General features: G+C 43.1%; 1 protein-coding gene across 2 annotated transcripts in view; it reads right to left on the bottom strand.

The window, feature by feature from the left end:
- Positions 1–23,155, bottom strand: part of schip1 (schwannomin interacting protein 1) — a 48,715-nt gene that overhangs the window by 10,218 nt on the left and 15,342 nt on the right. Inside the window, exons 1-4 of one of the 2 annotated variants that reach the window (XM_081370713.1) lie at positions 18,111–18,204; positions 8,108–8,226; positions 6,153–6,270; positions 2,873–3,070 (exon numbers count right to left, since the gene is read on the bottom strand). In XM_081370713.1, the coding sequence (XP_081226839.1) occupies positions 2,873–3,070; positions 6,153–6,270; positions 8,108–8,226; positions 18,111–18,140 (465 nt within the window). In that variant the 5' untranslated portion in view covers positions 18,141–18,204. Of the gene's footprint in view, positions 1–2,872; positions 3,071–6,152; positions 6,271–8,107; positions 8,227–18,110; positions 18,205–23,155 lie in introns of those variants that run through there. The other variant, XM_081370712.1, reaches the window with a different exon arrangement.

Below are 23,155 nucleotides of genomic sequence, written 5' to 3'. Positions count from 1 at the left end.
GTCCTCCGCACTCTTCTAAGGACTTTATACAGCATTTCACTGAATTGGTCAGCAATATTGCCACTAATTAAGATCGCTTTCTATTGGTAGGCGATTTTAATATCCATGTTTGCTGTCCGTCAAACCCCCTATCACATGACTTTCTGAATCTCATTGACGCTTTTAATTTATCTCAGTGGATCAGTGACTCTACTCACATCCAGGGCCATACGTTGGATCTTGTACTGTCATATGGGCTTGATGTGACTGATATTGTGCTCTCAGACTTTATGATCTCGGACCATAAGCCCATACTTTTTTCTCTGACTCTTCCAGATCTCTCTCATTTTTCTACTACACCTGTAACTCTGTCTAGGTTCTACTCTCCTCAGTTCAGCACAAATTTCAACCTGTGCTTTGCTGAATGTTGTTCACAGCTGCTCTTAGATCAGTCATTATCTGACTTGGATGCTGATCAGCATCTTAGCCTAATGAATTCTGCCTGGCTGAAGGTAGCAAATGCAACTGCTCCCTTTAAGCCTCACAAGCACAAACCAAAACCTGAACCGTGGCTAAATTCTGACACCCGTCTCCTAAGACAAAATTGTAGAAAGGCAGAACGAAAATGGAAAAAGGACAGGCTGCATATCTCTCTTCAAATGTTCAGAGATTCTCTGACATCCTACCAGACTGCAGCGAAGTCTGCGAAAGCTGTATATTTTTCCAATCTAATTGAAATGAATCACTCTAAACCTAAGGTTTTGTTTTCTATTATTCAATCTGTGACAAATCCTTCTGTTAACTCTTTGCCTGTTGCCTCTGTTGCTCTCTGTGAAAGCTTCTTGAGATATTTCAGTGACAAAATTACTAACTTAAGACTTAGCGTCTGCCCCACTTTAACTTTAACTGTCTCTCCAATCATGTCATCTGCCTCTGCCGTCTTCGATGCTTTTGTACCTATCAATCTTCAGGAATTGAAGGAGGTGATTGGCAAGCTTAAACCTTCATTCTGTTCTACCGATATTATTCACCCGCGATTTTTTTAATTAAATATCAATTCGATTGGGCCAGGTTTGGTGTCTTTTATCAATAAGTGTCTTCAAACTGGCTCTGTTCCTGCCAGTCTTAAAGTGGCTACGGTCACTCCTCTGCTCAAGAAGCCTTCACTGGATTCCTCTGTCCTAAAAAAATTTCGGCCAATTTCTGTCTTACCTTTCATTTCAAAAGCTTTAGAGAAAATCGTGCTGAATCAACTTCAATGTTTTCTGTCAAGTAACTGTATTTATGAGGTTTTTCAATCGGGTTTTAAGTCTGCTCACAGCACTGAGTCCGCCCTGTTGAGAGTGTTAAATGATATTTACCTAATATCATTTTATTAAATGACTCTGTGGTTCTTATTCTTCTAGATCTGTCTGCTGCTTTTGATACCGTAGACCACTCCTCTCTATTATCTAGACTGGAGTCTTGGGTAGGTCTAAAAGCTAACGTCCTGAAATGGTTTCAGTCATACCTGTCTGACAGAAAGTTTTTAGTGAAGCTGGGTAATTTGACCTCTTCCCCTGCACCTTTGACCTGTGGCCTTCCACAAGGCTCTATTTTAGCTCCCTCTTTATTTTCTCTTTACATGCTTCCTCTGGGCTCTATCTTGCGTAGACATGGCGTGTCTTTTCATTTCTATGCAGATGATACGCAGATCTATTTACCCATCAGAAGAAACAATCCCACTGCGATTACTTCTCTTCTGCAATGTCTAGAGGAGGTTAAATTATGGCTTGCCCAAAATTTCCTCTTCCTAAATGAAGACAAGACCGAGGTAATTGTTTTCGGTCCAAATGAGAACTCTCAGTGTATAAGCCCTGAGCTAGAAAGTTTATCAGTTTTTAGATCCTCAAGGGTTCGGAACCTAGGAGTTCTTGTTGACCAGCATTTAAAATTTGACAAACACATCTCCTCTGTTATCGGATCAGCTTCGCTTACTGTCTAAAATTAAACATTTTCTCACACCAAAAACTCTAGAAATGGCTGTTCACGCTTTTGTTATATCTCGTCTAGATTATTGCAACTCTTTATACTGCGGAATATCTAAGGGTCAAATTGCACGTCTTCAGCTCGTTCAGAATGCTGCGGCCAGACTTCTTTTAAAGTGTCGTAAACATGAACACATCACCCCGGTTCTTAAATCCTTACACTGGCTGCCGGTTTGTCAGAGAATAGACTTTAAAATTGTACTCTTTGTATTCAAATCCCTGCACAACCTAGCCCCTGTCTACCTCTCTGAACTTCTTCATCTCTACTCTCCGTCCAGAAGCCTACGATCCCGTGACCAGGCTTTGTTGATAGTCCCTCACGTCAGGCTAAAGCGTAGAGGCGAACGCGCATTTGCAGTGGCAGGGCCTCGACTTTGGAAAGCCCTGCCTCTGGAGATCAGAATGGCCCCTTCACTGTCTGTTTTTAAGTCCCTGCTAAAAACGTATTTGTTTTCCTTAGTGTATTGACTACTGTGATATTGACTACTGTGATTATTTTATTTTATTTTGTTTTTTAAATTGGGTTATATTAAATTTTGCTTGGTCTGGTTTTCTGTGTATGTGGTATCATGTGTAAAGCACGTTGGTCAGCCTATTGGCTGTTGTATATGTGCTATACAAATAAAATGAACTTGAACTTGAACTTCTTAAGATTCAGTGCAACTAAGCACACTTCTTTTTCACAAGGGTTAGTCTTGACTGATAACTGTTGTGCTGACTGAGAAAAAGTTATCACAATATTTGTTCTGAGTTTTGGAGAAATGAAAGGCCAAAGTCTTTCATAATCATTGACACGTTCTGTTTTCCAGCTCTCTCTCTCTCACACACACACACACACACACCGCTGGAGTTCCCGTCGCACGTACCAGGTCTGCCACCGGGGACTTCTTGCGGTTCTGCTTCTCCACCTGCACCTGCATCTTGGCCATGGGCTTGGCCATCGCGAGCGCCAGCTTGGCCTCGGCCTGCAGCTTCTTCTGCCGGCTCAGGAAGTCCATGTCCTCCAGAGACTCGCAGTCGTCCTCCGTGGTGTCTCTGTCCGAGTAGGACGAGCTCTGCTTGCTCTGAGGACAGAAGATGATGATCAGACACTTCTTCATCTGACCGACTGCAGCACAGGCAGCAAACTACTCAAACTGTGCGTTACTTCCGAATGTAATACAAAGTATATAAACAGCATAACCCCCCCCCCTCCCCCACACACCATAATTTAAAGGGTTAGTTCACCCAAAAATGAAAACTCTGTCAGTAATTACTCTCCCTCATGTTGTTCCAACCCCGTAAGACTTTTGTTCATCTTCGAAACACAAATTAAGGTATTTTTGATGATATCTGAGAGCTGGATCACTCCTCCTGCAGGCTTATGGACACTATAACTTGCTGGCCCAGAAAATGTATTAAAGACATCGTTAATATAGTCCAAGTGACTCCAGTGGCTCAATCTTAAGTTTATAAAGCGACGAGAATACTTTTTGTGCGCAAAAACAAACAAAAATAACGACTTTATTCCACTTTTCATTTCCTTCTCTCTGGGCCTCGAGTTAGTTTACGTAGTGTTTAAGCGTAGCGTGTCTGTGTTGCACGTCACCACGTAGGCTCACTATTAGGCGACTCTGGTCATGTGTGATACGTGGTGACGTGCAACACAGACGCGCTACGCTATTACACTACGTAAAAAAAAACTCGAGGTCCAGAGAGAAGGAAATGAAAAGTGGAATAAAGTCGTTATTTTTGTTTGTTTTTGCGCACAAAAAGTATTCTCGTCGCTTTATAAACTTAAGATTGAGCCACTGGAGTCACTTGGACTATATTAACAATGTCTTTAATACATTTTCTGGGCCAGCAAGTTATAGTGTCCATAAGCCTGCAGGAGGAGTGAGACAGCTCTCAGATTTCATCAAAAATATCTTAATTTGTGTTTCGAAGATGAACAAAAGTCTTACGGGGTTGGAACAACATGAGGGAGAGTAATTACTGACAGAGTTTTCATTTTTGGGTGAACTAACCCTTTAACACCAAACTTTACCCTTGGCTCAGTGCAGTCAGGCAAGTACAGTTCTCCTTGCCAGACAGAGAAGTGTGATTCGTCACTCCAGAGAACACGTCTCCACTGCTCTGGAGTCCAGTGGCGGTGTGCTTTACACCACTGCATCCCACACTTTACATTGCACTTGGTGATGTAAGGCTTGGATGCAGCGGCTCGGCCATGGAAAACCCATTCCATGAAGCTCTACGCACTGTTCTTGAGCTAATCTGAAGGCCTCCACATGAAGTTTGGAGGTCTGTAGCTATTGACTGCTATTGACCCTCAGCATGCGCTCACCCCGCTCTGTGGGTTTTACGTGGCCTACCACTTCATGGCTGAGTTTCTGTTGTTCCCACTTGCTTCCATTTTGTTATAATACCAATAAAAGTTCATCGTGGAATATTTAGTAGTGAGGAAATTTCACGAATGGACTTATTGCACAGGTGTCAACCTATCACAGCACCACGCTTGAGTTCACTGAGCTCCTGAGAGCGACCCATTCTCTCACAAATGGGGTGGACAGGTGTCTTTATGCAGCTAACGACCTCAAACAGGTGCATCTAATTTAGGATAATAAATGGAGTGGAGGTGGACATTTTAAAGGCAGACTAACAGGTCTTTGAGGGTCAGAATTCTAGCTGATAGACAGGTGTTCAAATACTTATTTGCAGCTGTATCATACAAATAAATAGTTAAAAAATCATATATTGTGATTTCTGGATTTTTTTTTTAGATTATGTCTCTCACAGTGGACATGCACTTACGATGACAATTTCAGACCCCTCCATGATTTCCAAGTGGGAGAACTTGCAAAGTAGCAGGGTGTTCAAATACTTATTTTCCTCACTGTATATGGCAAGCCGTTTTAACTTTTATTAATTTCCAGGATATGAATCCTTGATATCAACAATTCAATTTTCACTAGTTCAAATGATAGTTATTGATATCAGGAATTAGATTTCCACTAGTAACAATGCTAATTCTAGATATCAAGAATCGAATTTCAACTAGTAAAAACTATAATTCTTATATTTTCACTAGTGAAATGTCACCATAGGCTGCCGTACAAAATCAATTGTTGATATCATGAATGTGATTGTTACTAGTAAGAAAGCCATTTTAGATATCTGAAATTATATTGATATCAGAAATACATTTTCAGATATCAAAAATGAAAATTTTTACAAGTAGCAATTGAATTGTTGATATCTAGAATAGACATTTTTACAAGTAACCACGTAATTCTTGATATCAGGAATTCACATTTTTGCTAGTAACAATGTAATTATTGATATTAAAAATGATATTTCTACTAGTAAGAAATACAAAGCTGATATGTGTATTCAGAATTTTAATTAATTGAAATTCAATTCTTGATATCTAGAATTAGCATTGTTACTCGTGGAAATGTAATTTCTGATATCAAAAATTGCCATTGTTACTAGTATAAATATAATTCCTGATATCAATAAGTGTGAGTGTGTTTGTGTGTGAGTGTCCAGGGGGGATCCACATGTCATGTGTGTGTGTGTGTGTGTGTGTGTGTGTGTGTGTGTGTGTGTGTGTGAGTGTCCAGGGGGGATCCACATGTCGTGTGTGTGTGTGTGTGTGTGTGTGTGAGTGTCCAGGGGGGATCCACATGTTGTGTGTGTGTGTGTGTGTGTGTGTGTGTGTGTGTGTGTGTGTGTGTGTGTGTGTGTGTGTGTGTGTGTGTGTTGTGTGTGAGTGTCCAGGGGGGATCCACACGTCGTGTGTGTGTGTGTGTGTGTGTGTGTGTGTGTGTGTGAGTGTCCAGCGGGGATCCACACATGTGGTCTGTAATGATTCAGGCTGATGAGGGTCAGTGTGTACGAGTGTGTGTGATTCAGGCTGATGTGATGAGGATGGTTGTCAAGGTCAGTGTGTGTGTGTGTGTGTGTGTGTGTGTGTCGGCGGGGTCATTTCTCTGGCCCGTGACCCTCTCTGACTCATGCGTAACGTTACTGTAACCATCGCTGCTGGGAAGCCATGGCTCTCAACCACATCCCAGATTCAGGGGCATTCTGGATGGGGCTGTTTCCAAAACTTGTTTGTGTGACCTCTGTGACACAGGCGGCGAGAGTAAACATGTGTGTGTGTACCATGGGTGACAGCGGCGTGTCCAGGCTGGTCTCCGTCTTGCTGTCATCGGCGTCGCTGTCCTTGTCGCTGCCGCTGTCGTTGACGAAGCAGATCTGCAGGTTCATGCCACTCTGGAGCCTGCAAAGACACTTCAGTTAGTTCACTTTAACTGCTCTTATTCAAGTCAAACTTCACTATATATGTCCGTTTACACCAACCAATCTCTTTTATATGGGTGACATCAGGTAGAAATAGCTCTTAAATGTAATAATGGCAGGAAAGCTTTGTATACAGTATCAGTTTCACATCATGTGCCGTCAGGCTGGGATCATCAGTTTAATGCAGGAGAAACTGAAAGAGCACTGGAAACTGTACGAGCCACGAGAGGGTTCAGAACAGAGAGAGATGAACCAGCAGAAAACACTGACACTGAGTTTCAATACTTTTAGCATTTAGCAAAAAAACATCAAATAAGAAGAACAACGTTAACATGTAATGCATTTATAAAAGATGAGTGCAGATTTAGCCTAAATGGCTGTAAAAAAAATGAATGAGTTAATAATTACACAATTATTTTCGACGATTGCAATCAGTTCCATGGTGAATGTCAGATTACCGCTCATCTATTATAAGAGATCAAGATAGTAAATTAGATTTTTAACTCATACACATCACAACTCTTTCTCCAGCTTATTTATCACAGTACATGAAGACAATCGCTTGCATTACAGGTTTCAGAAATGTTCTGCTTAAATATGCATAATGGGTCAAAATCTTATGGAGGCTTGTTTCTGCCACAGACTAAAAAATAAAAAGGTAATTGCGACTTTTTATCTCAGAATTGTGTTATAATGTCAGAATTGTGAGATATAAAGTCAGAATTGTCAGATATAAAGTCAGAATTGTGAGATTAAATGTTTTATTCTGTGGCGGAAACAAGCTTCAGTAAATTCGCGTCTGATTTTGTTTACATACTGGAGGTTTTTACAGAGGGGATTTTTCATTTCTCATTTTATTACCCCATACATCACAAAAATACTGTCAACAACAGGGGAAAAAAAGGGCATTTTCACCATGTTGGGAATAAAAAGTTCCATAAACCAGACGAATGGTATGAAGAGACCGTCAGAATACAGAGAGGAATAAAACTGTACAGTTTGGTGTGTGTAAATGTTTCTTACTCAGAACTTTTAAAGAGACTGTAATTGAGAACTACAGACGTAAATAGATAAAGTGCAATAAAATAAACATTAAAAAGTGTGTTTTGGATGTTTGCTTTCCACTGCTCTGAAAGAAGACAAAAACTCTAACTTGACCAGTGACAGAAAAACAATGGTTTGGTGTCTCGCCGTAAAGAACATGGGATCAACAAAAAGCAAGGTTGACTCTGGACTGGAATCCAGTGGAGGGGGTAAACTGGGCCACAGTGTTAATGGTTTACTGTAATAACAGCAGCATTATGACAATCTGTCGACAAGACAAAACAATGACCAGAAGTGCTCATCATCACGGGCATGTGAAACAGAAAGTGACTGCAGTTATTGAGGCTAAAGTTTGAAGTGTGTGTGCTGCTTCCCTATTGGGAAGAGAGTGTGTGTCGGGATGAGCCGCTGAGGGGGAAACCCTTCAGTTCATAGAGAGAGTGTGTGAACACAGAAACGTGACGCCGCGACACCGACTCTCATACTGCGGCCAGGGAAAGTTGAAGAAAAGGCCCGTTGTCTGCAGATCTCACACACACACACACACACACACACACACACACACACACACACACACACACACACACACACACACACACACACACACACACACACACACAGTGCATATAGTGCTTGCATAAAGCAAGTAGTGCATACACTTGTAGCTGTTCTTGTATCTCTATAAGTCAGTGTAAGTAAGTCCTCTTTTGAGGCACCCCCCCCTCCCCCAGAGGACACGCGCACCCCCCCGGTGGTGTAGTTGGGGCACTGACCGCGAGGACAGGCTGGGTTTGCCGCTCTTGCTGCAGCCGGTGTAGATGCCCGGCCCATCGTCAAAGAAACTCCCGAGCGCCAGTTTCTGCCGGATCGACTCGCGCTCATTCTTCTGGGCCTGAGACACACACAGAGGAAACACAGGTTTAACAGCAGGACACACACACACACACACACACACACACACACACACACGCACACACACAGACCAGCAGGTGGCAGCAGTGAGACACAGAGCACAGTATCATCACACACACACACACACACACACACACACACACACACACACACACACACACACACACACACACACACACACACACACACACACACACACACACACACACACACACGCGCACACACACACAGACCAGCAGGTGGCAGCAGTGAGACACAGAGCACAGTATCATCACACACACACACACACACACACACACACACACACACACACACACACACACACACGCGCACACACACACAGACCAGCAGGTGGCAGCAGTGAGACACAGAGCACAGTATCATCACACACACACACACACACACACACACACACACACACACACACACACACACACACACACACACACACACACACACATCTGCTCAGGACAGTCAGAAGATTATCTCCAAATCATTGGAGAACTTAAAGTCCCCATGAAATCAAAATGGACAATTCTTATTTGTTTATGTAATTTCTCTGTGCACATAATCATTATTGTGTTAATAATCTTGACTCAGAATAAGTTCCTCTTTCATCATCTCTTCTCTTCTCTGATGACGAGGGCGGGGCTATAACCTGTCACTCACATGAGATCAGCAAATAGCAAACCACAACCATCCAATCAATTCCCCACAGACACAATCAAGCCCCGCCCACATTCGTTTCACTGGGATAGACGGCACAGTAGAGGAGAAAAGACCAGCGCAACTTCACTTTCATGCTGACTTTAAATACATCGTTATGTGTAATTTCATAATTACTTATGTAATATTGTCTTTGAAATATGGTACTGATGAATGTACTGACAAGGATTTATGATAAACTGAAAATATACTTCAATGTCATTTTAATTGAAACTTGTATGCCATGTATTTAAATATATTTGCAATTACACATTTGTAATTTAGTTTCAATGTAATATTGATTAAAACACAATCAAGTACTTCACAGGTGCTTCAGTGTTAGTCAGCATCACAACAAGTGCACTTCTCTAGAGCACGACAAAAGATTATTAAAACATGATGATGTAAAATGAACTTTAAAGTAAAACATTACTACGATGTTGACTTTTAAAAGTGTACTTAAGTGTGTTAAGAAACAGTCTTGAACATGTGATCTCTTGAAGAACACTTAAGTGATGGTTTATTTCATTAAAATAAATTCATTTATTATTTCATCCCGTGAATGCGAGCAGATCCGGTACACCAGCAATCTGGACATGTTTTTAATATACAGCTAGTAGTTATGCTATAACCTAACCCTTCCCACACACACTAACCCTAACAGAAATCTTTCTGCATTTTTACAAAAAAAAATCTTTATTTACTTTATTTTTACATTGTTTTTTACAAATGAAGACATCCCCAAAAGGAGTTTTTTTGTTGTTGTTGCCAGGTTTAACTCACAATTTCAGATCAAAATATGGTTAATAAGGAATACATAATTGTTCAATAATATACAAAGTATGTTTAAGTAGGCACAGACACAAGAATGACAGCTTTGTGTGTTTCTCTCTCATTCTCTGCTGGATCAGAGCACAGGAAGTGACCGACATTCACTGCTGAGCCCAGAGGATTATGGGGGATTTAAACCGGCTCACCAGTGTATCGTCCACGTCCGCCGACCTGAACCAAACATATACAGCCCACTCTCTACTACAGGGACTTCATCCTCTGTGAGTCACACACACACACACACACACACACACACACACACACACACCTAGTAAATCAACAAATCACACTCACTGGAGAAATCAGGACAATATCTACGTAAATATAAAAACACAGAGAAGGCCAATCACATACTGACACCTGAAACACAGCGACTCCTAATATCTAAAGTTACATCAGCTCAAAATGAATTGATTTATGGTTGAAAAATCATACAGAATTTCTGGAAAGATGAAATCTCCTGCAACTTCTTTATACAGTCAATTATAATGTTGAGTGTTATAGACAACAGCTGTTATTGTGAACATTAAGATATAAGCATTGGCAACTGCACGATATGTATTGTTGTTTTAACAATATTTATTTATGTATTTATTTTTCTCCCAATTCAATACTATCACGATACTTGGGTGCCGATATGATATGTATTGCGATTCTACAAGTATTGAGATTCGATATTGCAATATATTGCAATTTTTTAAACACTAGACCATCGGAAAAGTTAAATCATACACTAGTACAAAACAATTCATCACATCTTTCTGAGTTTTACTTCAGAAGCATCATACAATCCTGCATTCTCTTTAATAAAAGATTCAATAACAATTTTAACAGTCACTTGTCGCCACCTAGTGGTGAAACAATGTAACCAATAAATGTCTTATTTTAAGCACCAAGTTTCTATCAAAAGCTGATTTACTCTATTTTGATCAATATTGTAGACATCACCAGTGTTTATATTTGAACTTTCATCCCAGTACATTCTTTGATAATTTGAACTATTGTATCACAGAAATAATGACACTATGAGGTTGAAAAGACTGTTTGTGAAGCTGTTTCATGATGACTCTCTCCGGGTCAGCGGCAACAGATTTGAATGTGATATGATTTGATATTTGATATGATTTTGTCAAAGGTTTAAAGGTGAATCGATAGCTAGGTGAATCGTTTTTTTTTCTCCCAGCCCTATTATTGAGTGTCATTCCTTTAGCAAAAACTAAAACACTTCTTGAGAGGCACATATTGACTGAGATATAGATCAGCAGTATTCGGTTAGAATGACCTCAAAATGCACTATATGGAGCAAAAAAAATTCCCTGTATGAGATTCTCTTATACTCATCAATATTGTCTGTTTTAGTTATTTCACCACATAAAATAGTTCCAATACAATTGTCATGGCTGGGTTGCAAAGATGAGGTGAATGGATCTATTTATTTCCCATATGCTTTTCTGTTGTTATCTCGGGACGCTAGTCCCGAGGTAAATACAGATCGTCAGCTCCAGTTTGTATCCAGCCTCTCATGGAAACTACAGATTCTCCAACACCCGTGCAGAGACGACTCGGCGCCTGTGAAGAGACGACTCGACGCTGGCGATGTTTATGCCCTAAATCAATACATGATTAACTAACTGTATTTCTCTATGTACATTTCTGAAATGCACTTTCTGTAAAGCTGCTTTGAAACAATATGTATTGTGAAAAGCGCTATACAAATAAATTTGAATTGAATTGAATCTAATTGCAGCAGCTTAACTTTATTTACAAGAACTTAGAAGAAACAAAACACTCAACACTCTTCGACATTAACAGAACAACCAAGCATATCGCGACGATAACGGACAATAACCAGAACCAAGCAACGGGCTTAAATGGAGCAAACTAATTAAACGTAGGTGTAATTGAATCAGTAACCAATGCAAAAGCATGGTAATTCACACACACAAAAAAAAAAAAAAAAAAAAAAAAAAAACAGAACAAAGGAAACATGCACCAAACACAGGAAAACAAAACATAGCCCTGACATTAGGGGGGACGACGGTTCCAGGTGGAGTTGAGGGAGAGAGGAGCCATGTTGGAGCCGAGGGGACGACGGTTCTGGGTTGAGTCGAGGGAGGGAGGAGCCATGGTGGAGCCGAGGAGACGACGGTTCCAGGTGGAGTCGATGGAGGGAGGAGCCATGGTGGAGCCGCGGGGACGACGGTTCCAGGTGGAGTCGAGGGAGGGAGGAGGTGAAGTCGAGGGAGGGAGGAACCATGGTGGAGCCGAGGGGACAACAGTTCCAGGTGGAGTCGAGGGAGGGAGGAGCCATGGTGGAGCTGAGGGGACGACGGTTCCAGGTGAAGTCGAGGGAGGGAGGAGCCATGGTGGAGCCGAGGGGACAACAGTTCCAGGTGGAGTCGAGGGAGGGAGGAGCCATGGTGGAGCCAATGGGACGACGGTTCCAGGTGGAGTCGAGGGAGGGAGGAGCCATGGTGGAGCCGAGGGGACGACGCTTCTGGGTTGAGTTGAGGGAGGGAGGAGCTATGGTGGAGCCGAGGGGACGACGGTTCCAGGTGGTGTCGAGGGAGGGAGGAGCCATGGTGGAGCCGAGGGGACGACGGTTCTGGGTTGAGTTGAGGGAGAGAGGAGCCATGGTGAAGCTGAGGGGACAACGGTTCCAGGTGGAGTCGAGGGAGGGAAGAGCCATGTTGGAGCTGAGGGGACGACGGTTCCAGGTGGAGTCGAGGGAGGGAGGAGCCATGGTGGAGCCGAGGGGACGACGGTTCTGGGTTGAGTTGAGGGAGGGAGGAGCCATGGTGGAGCCGAGGGGACGACAGTTCCAGGTGGAGTCGAGGGAGGGAGGAGCCATGGTGGAGCCGAGGGGACGACGGTTCTGGGTTGAGTCGAGGGAGGAAGGAGCCATGGTGAAGCCGAGGGGACGACGGTTCCAGGTGGAGTCGAGGGAGGGAGGAGCCATGGTGGAGCCGAGGGGACGACGGTTCTGGGTTGAGTCGAGGGAGGAAGGAGCCATGGTGAAGCCGAGGGGACGATGGTTCCAGGTGGAGTCGAGGGAGGGAGGAGCCATGGTGGAGCCGAGGGGACGACGGTTCTGGGTTGAGTTGAGGGAGGAGCCATGGTGGAGCCGAGGGGATGACGGTTCCAGGTGGAGTCGAGGGAGGGAGGAGCCATGGTGGAGCCGAGGGGACGACGGTTCTGGGTTGAGTTGAGGGAGGAGCCATGGTGGAACCGAGGGGACGACGGTTCCAGGTGGCGTCGAGGGAGGAAGGAACTATGGTGGAGCTGAGGGGATGACGGTTCCAGGTGGAGTCGAGGGAGGGAGGAGCCATGGTGGAGCCGAGGGGATGACGGTTCCAGGTGGAGTCAAAGGAGGGAAGAGCCATGTTGGAGCCGAGGGGACGACGGTTCCAGGTGGAGTCGAGGGAGGAAGGAGCCATGGTGGAGCCGAGGGGATGACGGTTCCAGGTGGAGTCGAGGGAGGGAGGAGCCATGGTGGAGCCGAGGGGATGACGGTTCTGGGTGGAGTCAAGGGAGGAAGGAGCCATGGTGGAGCCGAGGGGACGACGGTTCCAGGTGGAGTCGAGGGAGGGAGGAGGTGGAGTCGAGGGAGGGAGGAACCATGGTGGAGCCGAGGGGACAACAGTTCCAGGTGGAGTCGAGGGAGGGAGGAGCCATGGTGGAGCCGAGGGGACAACAGTTCCAGGTGGAGTCGAGGGAGGGAGGAGCCATGGTGGAGCCAATGGGACGACGGTTCCGGGCTGAGTCGAGGGAGGGAGGAGCCACAGAGGAGTCAACTGCTCGACAGGCCTAGGAGTGTCAGTCACGGAGGTCCTGGGTGGAGCTACTGGCTCGACCATCCAGGGCTGCACTGACAAATTCTCAGACTTAGGCAGATCTTTGGCTACTTGAACAGGAGCTGAAGGGCTGGATGACTTGGCAGAGCAAGTGGGCTTGAACAGACAGGCTTGACAGGATGAAACAGTACACACATTTTATTCAGGACTTTACACAAAACAGGCAGAGGTGGGAGCGGGAGGCAGGGCGGGAACATCAAAACTAAGGGTTCAGTGCAGATAACAGGGACTGGCTCGGGGACAGAAATGCCACTATACACTCGCTCTCCCAGTCTATGAGCAGTTCGTCAGCTGTTGTTGTGGGGGTTGGGCTCCGCAACATTCCTTCATACTCCACCAGTAATCCCAGGAGCACAGGCGATGTTGCTGGCTCACACACCTAGTCAGACGATCCGTTGGGCTCTGGGACGATCCTGGGCTCAGTCCTGCTGTCGCTCTGGCTCCGTGTCTGTGGATCATGAAGGGGGAACCGCTGTGGAGGAGTACCTACTCCACATCCTCCATGAAAGTCCCTAGAGGCTTGTTTCTGGGCATGCATGCTCTCATCTTCACATTAAGGCTTGTCCGGGAAAGCACACACAGGCGGTCTTCATCATAATGGATGCGATGGCAAAGGTCCAGAAATACCTGTGTGTGCTAGGGACTGAAGGAGGAGGATTCTTTTCACTGCCGTTAGATTCATGTAATGAATACATGTAATTAATGTAGCCTACCATTCATATTATGTATCTCCTAAGCGTACAGTTATATCAGATCAAAAGCACATGTTATGAACAGCAGCTACACTAATTATTTTCTATTTGCTTCTGTTTTATCTTGGGATGTGTATTGTGAAAAGCGCTATACAAATAAACGTGAATTGAATGTATGGTCTGTTATTCTGTCACAGCTGGGTTGCAAAGATGAGGTGAATGGATTTAATTGCAGCAGCTTAACTTTATTTACAAGAACTTAAAAGAGACAAAACACTCAACACTCTTTGAAATTAACAGAACAACCAAGCATATCACGATGATAACGGACAATGACCAGAACACAACACTGGGCTTAAAGCGTAACTCTCGCCAAAATGGAACCTAGGCTCTTTTTGCTAATCTACCCGAGTCAAACTTTCGTTTAAAAGCATAATTAGAATGGAAACGCCATTTTTAAGATTGACCGTATTTTCCTTTTAGGTCAAAATGTCTTGTGAATGGGGCACTTCTATTATAGCATCAAAATCGCTATTTTAAAACACTGATGCGGCTCGACACAACATGAAACTGTGCTGGAAGTGTCACCAGGGGCTCTACACATGAACTCCAGCATTGAGAACAGTGTTTGTGTACACAGAGTTTACTAAAAAGAAAGATTTTGTACGACTCACTTTATCAGTTAGTGTTTCCGGAGGCTGGAATTTTGTCAGTCAAAATTAGTCGATCTCCGAATGCAACGTAACATGAGGAGAGTAAAGATGGAAAGCTCCCAAAGCTTGTTTCCATATAAATTCACGGATAATTTTTTATCCCAAGTTATCATTGAAATTACAAGTTCATGACATTTCCTCATCTGGAGTTAGTTCATGACGTTGCATTCGGAGATAATTTTATTCTCAGTCACTAACACTTGGTACACAAAGATTTGAGCGTGAAATCTGCGTATGAACGTTTTCACGAACAAATCGTGATTCATCAATAACTTTAGTTCTAAATTTTATTCTAAACTTACAAAACAATGTAGGAACATACAAAAATCACACACTGGGTGATCTTATCAACGTGTTAAGATGAAATTTTATACATGCATATTTCATCTTAAATATATTTCATCATTATAAACACACATATACACACACACACACACACACACACACACACACACACACACACACACACACACACACACACTATCACTCTCTCTCTCTCTCTCGCACACACACACACACACACACACACACACACACACACACACACACACACACACACACACACACACACACACACACACACACACACACACACACACACACACACAGATACAGCCAGATACATCCTCATTATGAGTAAATAATGAAGGCCAAGAGATACATGAGAGAGACAACGTGTGTGAGGCTGTGCAGGGAACAGTGAGGTGTAAATAATGTGTGTGTGTGTGTGTGTGTGTTCAGGCGGAGACACAGACAGGCCGGCACCAGTCGTCTCCATGCGGGCGGTTGCCTGGATACCAGCCTAATCATGGGGCCCCTGGAGGATTGGGCCCCGTCCCCAACACACACACACACACACACACACACACACACACACACACACACACACACACACACACATCATTTCCTCTGTGTTCCTCACCTGCGCAGTCTTCAGCTCTATCATTCTGTCATAAATCTGCGCTCATCTAAATCTCTCTCTCTCTCTGCTCAGAAATCCTCTTCATTAGCACAGTGTTCCTGGTTTGTTTCCTCTCTTGCTGTTCTTCCAGTCTCTCGTTTCCTTTCCGCTCGTCATTCCTGTTTCCTTCCGCTCATCCGAGTCTGGTCTGCGCTATCTCTACTCTCCTATGAGGACGCTGCTAACATGCTTTTCTTACTTCGTTTTTTTGTCTTGTTTACAGTCCAAATATCTAAAAGTTTACTAGATGAGTTAGATGTTATGTCTTGTTTTCTGGGGGAATTCATCCAAATAAGTGATTTGTTGCTTAAAAAAAAGCAAAATTACCTGTAAATGGGGTGAGAAAAATAATTAATTCAAACAGAAACAAAATGATTTTCTTACCCCATTGACATATAATTGTGCTTGTTTTAAGCAAAAACTGATGTAATCTAGATTTATTTCCCCAGAAAACAAGACAAAATATCTTATGGCCTTTTACTACTTTAGTAAATGCATCTTGATTTAAGAACTTTTAGATATTTGGACTGGAAAGTAAGAAAAGCATGTTTTGCAGTGATAAAGATGTAAATATTTCTTGTTTGCACATAGTTAAACTATTACTCCCAACCCAACACACGTGTTACAGCTGCAAACGCACCGATAGTTCAGTGTTATCTACAGACGTTTCTCTTTCGAACAGGCAGCAACCATGTTACAGTCTAAATGCTGTGGGCCTCTGAGTGACAGGACTGAAGGATATATACAAATCAGAGCTGCATTTGTTTGATCAAAAATACAGTAAGAACAGTGAAATATTATTCCAGTGTAAATCGTCTGCTTTCTATGTGACTATATAGTTAAGTGTAATTTATTCCTGTGATCAAAGCTGTATTTTCAGCATCATTACTCCAGTCTTCAGTGTCACATGATCCTTCAGAAATCACTCTAACATGATGATTTGATGATCAAGAAACATTTATGATTATTATCAATGTTGAAAACAGTTAATGTTTGTGGATGCATTTTATTTTTCAGGATATTTTTAAGAATAGAAAAGTTCAAAAGAACAGCATTTGTTAGAAATAGAAATCTTTAAATGTCTTTACTGTCACTTTTGATCAATTTAATTGCTGAATAAAAGTATTAATTTCTATTAATTGAAAGTATTTGTTTAAATATAATGTCTTTATTTCACATAAAGTCTTTTAAACTCGTTCTCTCTCTCAAAGTCTAAACCCTGAGGTTGTTCTTTCCTGAAATAAACGTGTGTAAAACACGTCCTGTGGAAAGTGATCTTGCTCCACGTCTCCCTCTGTTTCAGACTGTCTCTTCGCCATCAGATAAACACACACACACGAATATGAATATGAATTCACTGCTGGGCTCAAACAAACACAGCATATGAGACGAATCTGAGATCCTCATCATCATCCTCATCTTCATCACAGATATGAAAGAGATGCCGACAGAATGAATCTGTGATCAGAGCAGACACTGATCATAAACACACAGATCTGTGTTAAACATGTCTCTGAGCTGCGAACATATCCACAACACAGTGGCAGCTCACGCGTCTGTGGCTTTAATCAATGAGGAGAGTGATTTACTGACGGCACACACACACACACACACAATCCTTCACCTGAACACGTTCACACACACTCTTCAGGCTCATGATGTGTGACGCGAGCACATCTGACCATCATGCACTGATTTGATCTGAGAGCTGAGCGAAATCTCAACGATCCACAATGATAGCCTCTGTTCCCAGAAGATAAAGGCATTTCTCAGAGCTCGTCTTTCACAGATCGTACGACTGCATGCAGATCTCGGGGAGGGTTCAGTCTCAGATGTTTCTCCTGAAATAAACAGCGATGAGAACAGACCCGAACAAACGTCCGACGCCCGGTAAGAGACTGTGGAGAGCAGCTCAGGTCATGTGATCATAAATCTTTCAGCTCGTATTGAGATCGCAAATCTGAGCACAGTCTGAGACGACGCTGAGAAACCCTGGAGGACACGCACGTCTCAACATCTCTCAGGAGAAACATCTGAGCCCAAGTCTGTGTTTGATCTGGATCTAGGAGAAACAAGCGAGAGATCACAGAGATCCGGTTCCCTCATACCTGATAGGAGCCGCTGTCCTGGTGCACCATCTCTCACAGCATCATCCGGATCCACAGGAGAAACACACGCACTGGAGACCAGGAGTCCCACCCAACCCACCCAACAACAGAGTGTCTCTCTCTCTCTCTCTCTCTCTCTCTCTCTCTCTCACCACCTTGACGTCTCTGGTCTTTGCACACGATGAGGGAAAGACACGGTCGGGAACGAGGGTGGGGCTCTGGGTGACACAGGACTGGAGAAGGAGAAGTGGGAGGGGCTTCTCACCGCGGACCAATCAGATGGCAGCACAGAGGGACGGGGGATGGGGGCGGAGCCAGAGATAATAGAGAGAGAGGGAGGAGTGAGCTTTCAGAGCAGAGCGGGGGAGGGAACATCCCACGCATTGAGAGAGAGAGGGAGGGATAAAAGGAGAGCGAGTAAAGAAAGCAGTGGGAGGAGAGCCTGTGAAGAAAAGAGCCTTTCTGTGGCACATTCCTGCATTCCTGAGACCAGAGCAGACGAGCTGAAACACTCTTGTGTTTCCCTGTCAACTCTTCACACATTCCAGCAGCCCAAGACAAACAGCAAGTGGACACACACACACACACACACACACACACACACACACACACACACACACACACACACACACAAGACGTCCTCAATGTTTAGCACTCTTCCACAGAACAGGTGCTGTTTGGGTCCTTTATTTCCATATGTGTAAAAAACAACTTTAACAACGAACAGAACAGCTGATGCCAACTGTTACTATGTGTCAATACACACACTTCCCCACACACACCTGCATCTGTCCAGTAACTTCAGTAAATGATTTCTCTCCTCCGGTTCTGATGCTGTTTAGTTGCCTGTGTCCTGCTGTGTTTCCCACTTCTCCTTGCCTGTATATACACATTTTGATAAAATGAATTTTTGGAAAGCTAAATCTTTATATTTATATTTGAGTTGACATACTGTATCAGTTAGAGCGTAGGACTTAAGCACATATTTATATGTCATCTCATAATTGCTTCTATTGTCTTTGATTATGATAAAATAATATATACTTCAATGTGATAACCTTGTGTCTTCTTCTTGTGTTCTTCATGTCATGTATTCAAAAGATATTTGTAATTACACATTTATAATGATAAAGGTGCAGTTTAGTACATTTGAAATATATGAAGTAAATGTAATATTGAATAACAGTTAAATTACAGTCAAGTACTTCACAGGTGCTTCAGTGTTAGTCAGCATCAAAATAAGTGCACTTCTCTAGAGCGCGACAAAAGATTATTAAAACATGATGATGTAAAATGCAAAAGTGTGCTCTCTTTAAGTCAAGTCAAGTCAAGATTATTTATATAGCGCTTTTCACAATACAGATTGCATCAAAGCAGCTTCACAGTATTAAATTAAAATAATACAACAAGGTTTGTTTCTAGTGGAAAACGTCCACGTTTGGTAATGCTGATCAGTAGTATTGTTGATTGATTAATTAAATTAAATAAAATATCCCCAAATATCCCCAACTGAGCAAGCCAAAGGCAACACTGGCAAGGCTAAAGTACACTACTTTAGTGTACTTTATACACTAAAGTACACTAAAGTGCCTATGCACATTCAATAGTGCACTTCTTTTTCACAGGAGAAGCTTAAATATACTAAATATTCAAATACTGTAGCATTTCAGATCCTACAGAAATGTACTTCATAAATCGATTCCTTAGTCTGGACGGAGTCACATATATCAAATGTGAGGCTTTCTCTTGGAGAAGTGCAGGATAAACAGGAGGGAGTTTAATCTGTCCGTGCCATCTGGCCCTCAGTGAACCAGATTAACTCTCTCCTCACTCAATCACTCACTCACTCACACACACACACACACACACACACACACACACACACACACACACACACACACACACACACACACACACACACACACACACACACACACACACACACCACATTCACCCCCATAATCTCTGAATACGGCTAGATCGTTTTATAAGAGTCATCAACCAATCATAAAGAGTGCTTGCCTCATTAAATATTCATAAGCGTAAGGTGTGTAGAAGCTTCCATGTGTTGGGTTTAGTTTCAGCGTCTGAGAGCAGATTACTGTTGTCACGATACAGGAAAATCTAACTTTGATACAATACCTTGGAAAATATTGATATTCAATACCATTTACAATACCACATGTAAAAATTGCCAAAACATTCATGTCAAAAAACAGTAACTAAATTATTTTACTTTTGATTGTTTGTCTTGTCAACTGAAACTCTGCTGTATAATAATATTAATATAGATTATTATTATGATTGCAAGATAGTTATATATTACTATTATATTAGCAATGCACTGTAAACATGAACATTCCGTAGTAAGTAAACTATTTTACTTCACAGTTAAATTGCAATAAATGTAATTTCTTCACTTGCAAGAGTTAAACCCTTGAGTGAAGAGAAGAGCGAGTGAGAAAGCGCAGAGTGTACCGATACTGTGGAAAATGAGTATTGAAATCATTTCAAATATTTTAGTTGTCACGGTTTCCCCTGTGTTTTGTATGTTCAGTGTTCTAGGACTTTTATTTTGAAGTGTATTTTCTCTTTCCATTGTTCCCGGTGTTCACTTCCTGTATTTAGTTGCTGTTTTACTATGTTTCTTAGTCACCCTTGTTTGTTTCCATGGTTATTGATTACCCACACCTGTGTCTTGTTAGCCTCTTGTTATTATTACCAAAAGTATGTGCGTGTGAACCTCTGAAGATGATGACCAAGGAACACATTAACTCAAGAGTTAAAGATGACTGACAGAGTGATCAGGCTCATGTACCTGCAGGGTTCCAGCTGACGGTGACTGAGGGAAAGTGAAATAGTAATGTACAGTAGAGCACAGATGACATGAGTTTAAATAGTGCATTAGTGCTCAGCTCATCTGACTGTTCTCTGGCCATGAAGTGATTGTCAAATCCCTTTCATGAGACACGAAGGACAGAGGATAATCGCCTCTTTCTCTCTCTCTAGATTATGAGCCGTCAGAAAGCAGTGTGTGTGTGTGTGTGTGTGTGTGTGTGTGTGTGTGTGTGTGTGTGTGTGTGTGTGTGAAATGAGAGGTCATCACTGTGTCTTTAAACACAAGAGGATGACATCACTGTTTCTGATGTCATCTGAAGACATTTGCTTTCTGATTCCGTCTGTGTGTCAGTAACTGATGTGCATGAGATACTAGACATTAGTGTTCCTGAACACATCTGAGGAGGTGTGTGTGTGTGTGTGTGTGCAGGACCTGGAAGTGCTCCAGAAATATGTGTGTGCATTGTATAAAACACCATAATGGCACAATCTTAAGGCAGAAACAGTCTAAATACAGTTAATTGATCAATACATCACATACAACTCTGGGCACAACTAAGGACGCCTGGCCAGATGAAAGACGGAGAGCTGGACCGCTTCACTGGCACTTAGCAAAAGCTAACATAGTAGCTGAATAGTAGTAGATTGCAGAACCTTTAGGACTGTGAGAAGATGCGCGGCTGGAATGTCGTTGGGAGGCGAGATGATTAAAAAATCTTCAAGCAGGTGAAAACATAAGGAATTGCATGATTGTTAGGGAGAATCCAGCAAATAGCTTATGAAAACATGTTGAAAAATTTGGGGCTGCTTTTACAGCCAAACGTAAAGTAAAATTTTCCGTGCCAGCGTACTCTGAATATAATCTGGGTGAATGGGCATCACTTTAAATGCAGAAGTGATGTCGACCTTTGTGAGGCAAGCACCGCGCCCGGTGTTTTTAATCAAGGTTATTGCTTGTTGTGGTAATGAAGAGAAAATTCTTCTTCGAGAGATCAAGCTGTTTATGCTTGGGAACGGAGAATTGTGCCATGGTCCATCTGGCAGCGGCACCAGCTGGAGAGGAGCAGGTGTGACTTGACAGTTTTGTCATTGAGCTGACACACGTGGCAGGAACGGACAGCATCATGAACCTGAGCATCCGTCCCTGGCCACCAATAGAGATCACGAAGGCGTTGTTTGGTTCTCACCTCTCCCTGATGTCCTTCGTGCGCTATGGAGTCCAGCACAGATCGAAGAGCAGCAGCTGCAATCAGCCGTGAGCTTCGGAAGACGAAGGTGTCCTTAACAGACAGTTCCTGTCAGTTTATAGTATGGCAACGACTCAGCTTCCAGTCCCTTGGGTGAAGGAAGGCAACCGATGAGGACAAGAAGCATATTCAGCATCAGCATCTGCAGCAGACAGAGAATTACAGGCGGCAGATAGAAAAACGACAAACTCCTCATAAACTTCATCAACAGGAGCTGTAAGCCGTTGGACATGTCTTGTCCATGGATGATAATGTTGTCCAGATAATTTTCAACCCCTGACAAACCAGTCAGGATGATGGTCATCATCTTCTGAAATGCAGAAGGTGCTGAAGCCAATCCGTAAGGATCATGACAACTGCTTGCAACAGTTGTGACCACTTCATCCAGCTTTACATGGTGTATAAAGTTGTTAGCACATCCAAACTCAGTTGACTCAGCACAAGACTGGCACAGGAGAAGCCGGAACAGGAAGGCCATTAGGAGGCAGGACTTGATTGTTTTCAATCCTCTCATGCAGTGCAGACATTAGGTCCCTCCCCATGAGTGGTGTCTCTTTGTCCACAATGAAGAACACAGCAGGAACTGACTAGTCATGTAGGGAAACATTCACTGACAATTTGGGTTTTTGAATGTTTCACCAGCCTGACTGTTGCGACAGCAAACCTTCCTCTTCCCCAACTGAGCAGATGAACAAAGCAGAGCTATACAACCTGTATGTTTCACTTCAGTCAGCATTTTCATCCCCAAAATCCACTCCACCTTCCAAAGCCGCTAACAAAGCGAGAAAGAAGCGCAAGGCCTGAACCCATGCTCTGAAAAATCACCGTCTCCCTCCCTCGTAAGACCGGTTCTTCTGCGGGAGTCAGGCCTTCAGCGAGTCTGAGCCGCGCCCCAGATTCCCCCGCTGCCAGACCTAAATCTTCTCTTCGCTCCACCGAGCTCCATAACGCAGTTTTCCC

The sequence above is a fragment of the Scardinius erythrophthalmus genome (genome assembly GCF_964197995.2).
Source record: "Scardinius erythrophthalmus genome assembly, chromosome: 7".
In the NCBI taxonomy this organism is placed as follows: Eukaryota; Metazoa; Chordata; class Actinopteri; order Cypriniformes; family Leuciscidae; genus Scardinius; species Scardinius erythrophthalmus.
This window is presented reverse-complemented; position numbering and strand designations above follow the sequence as displayed.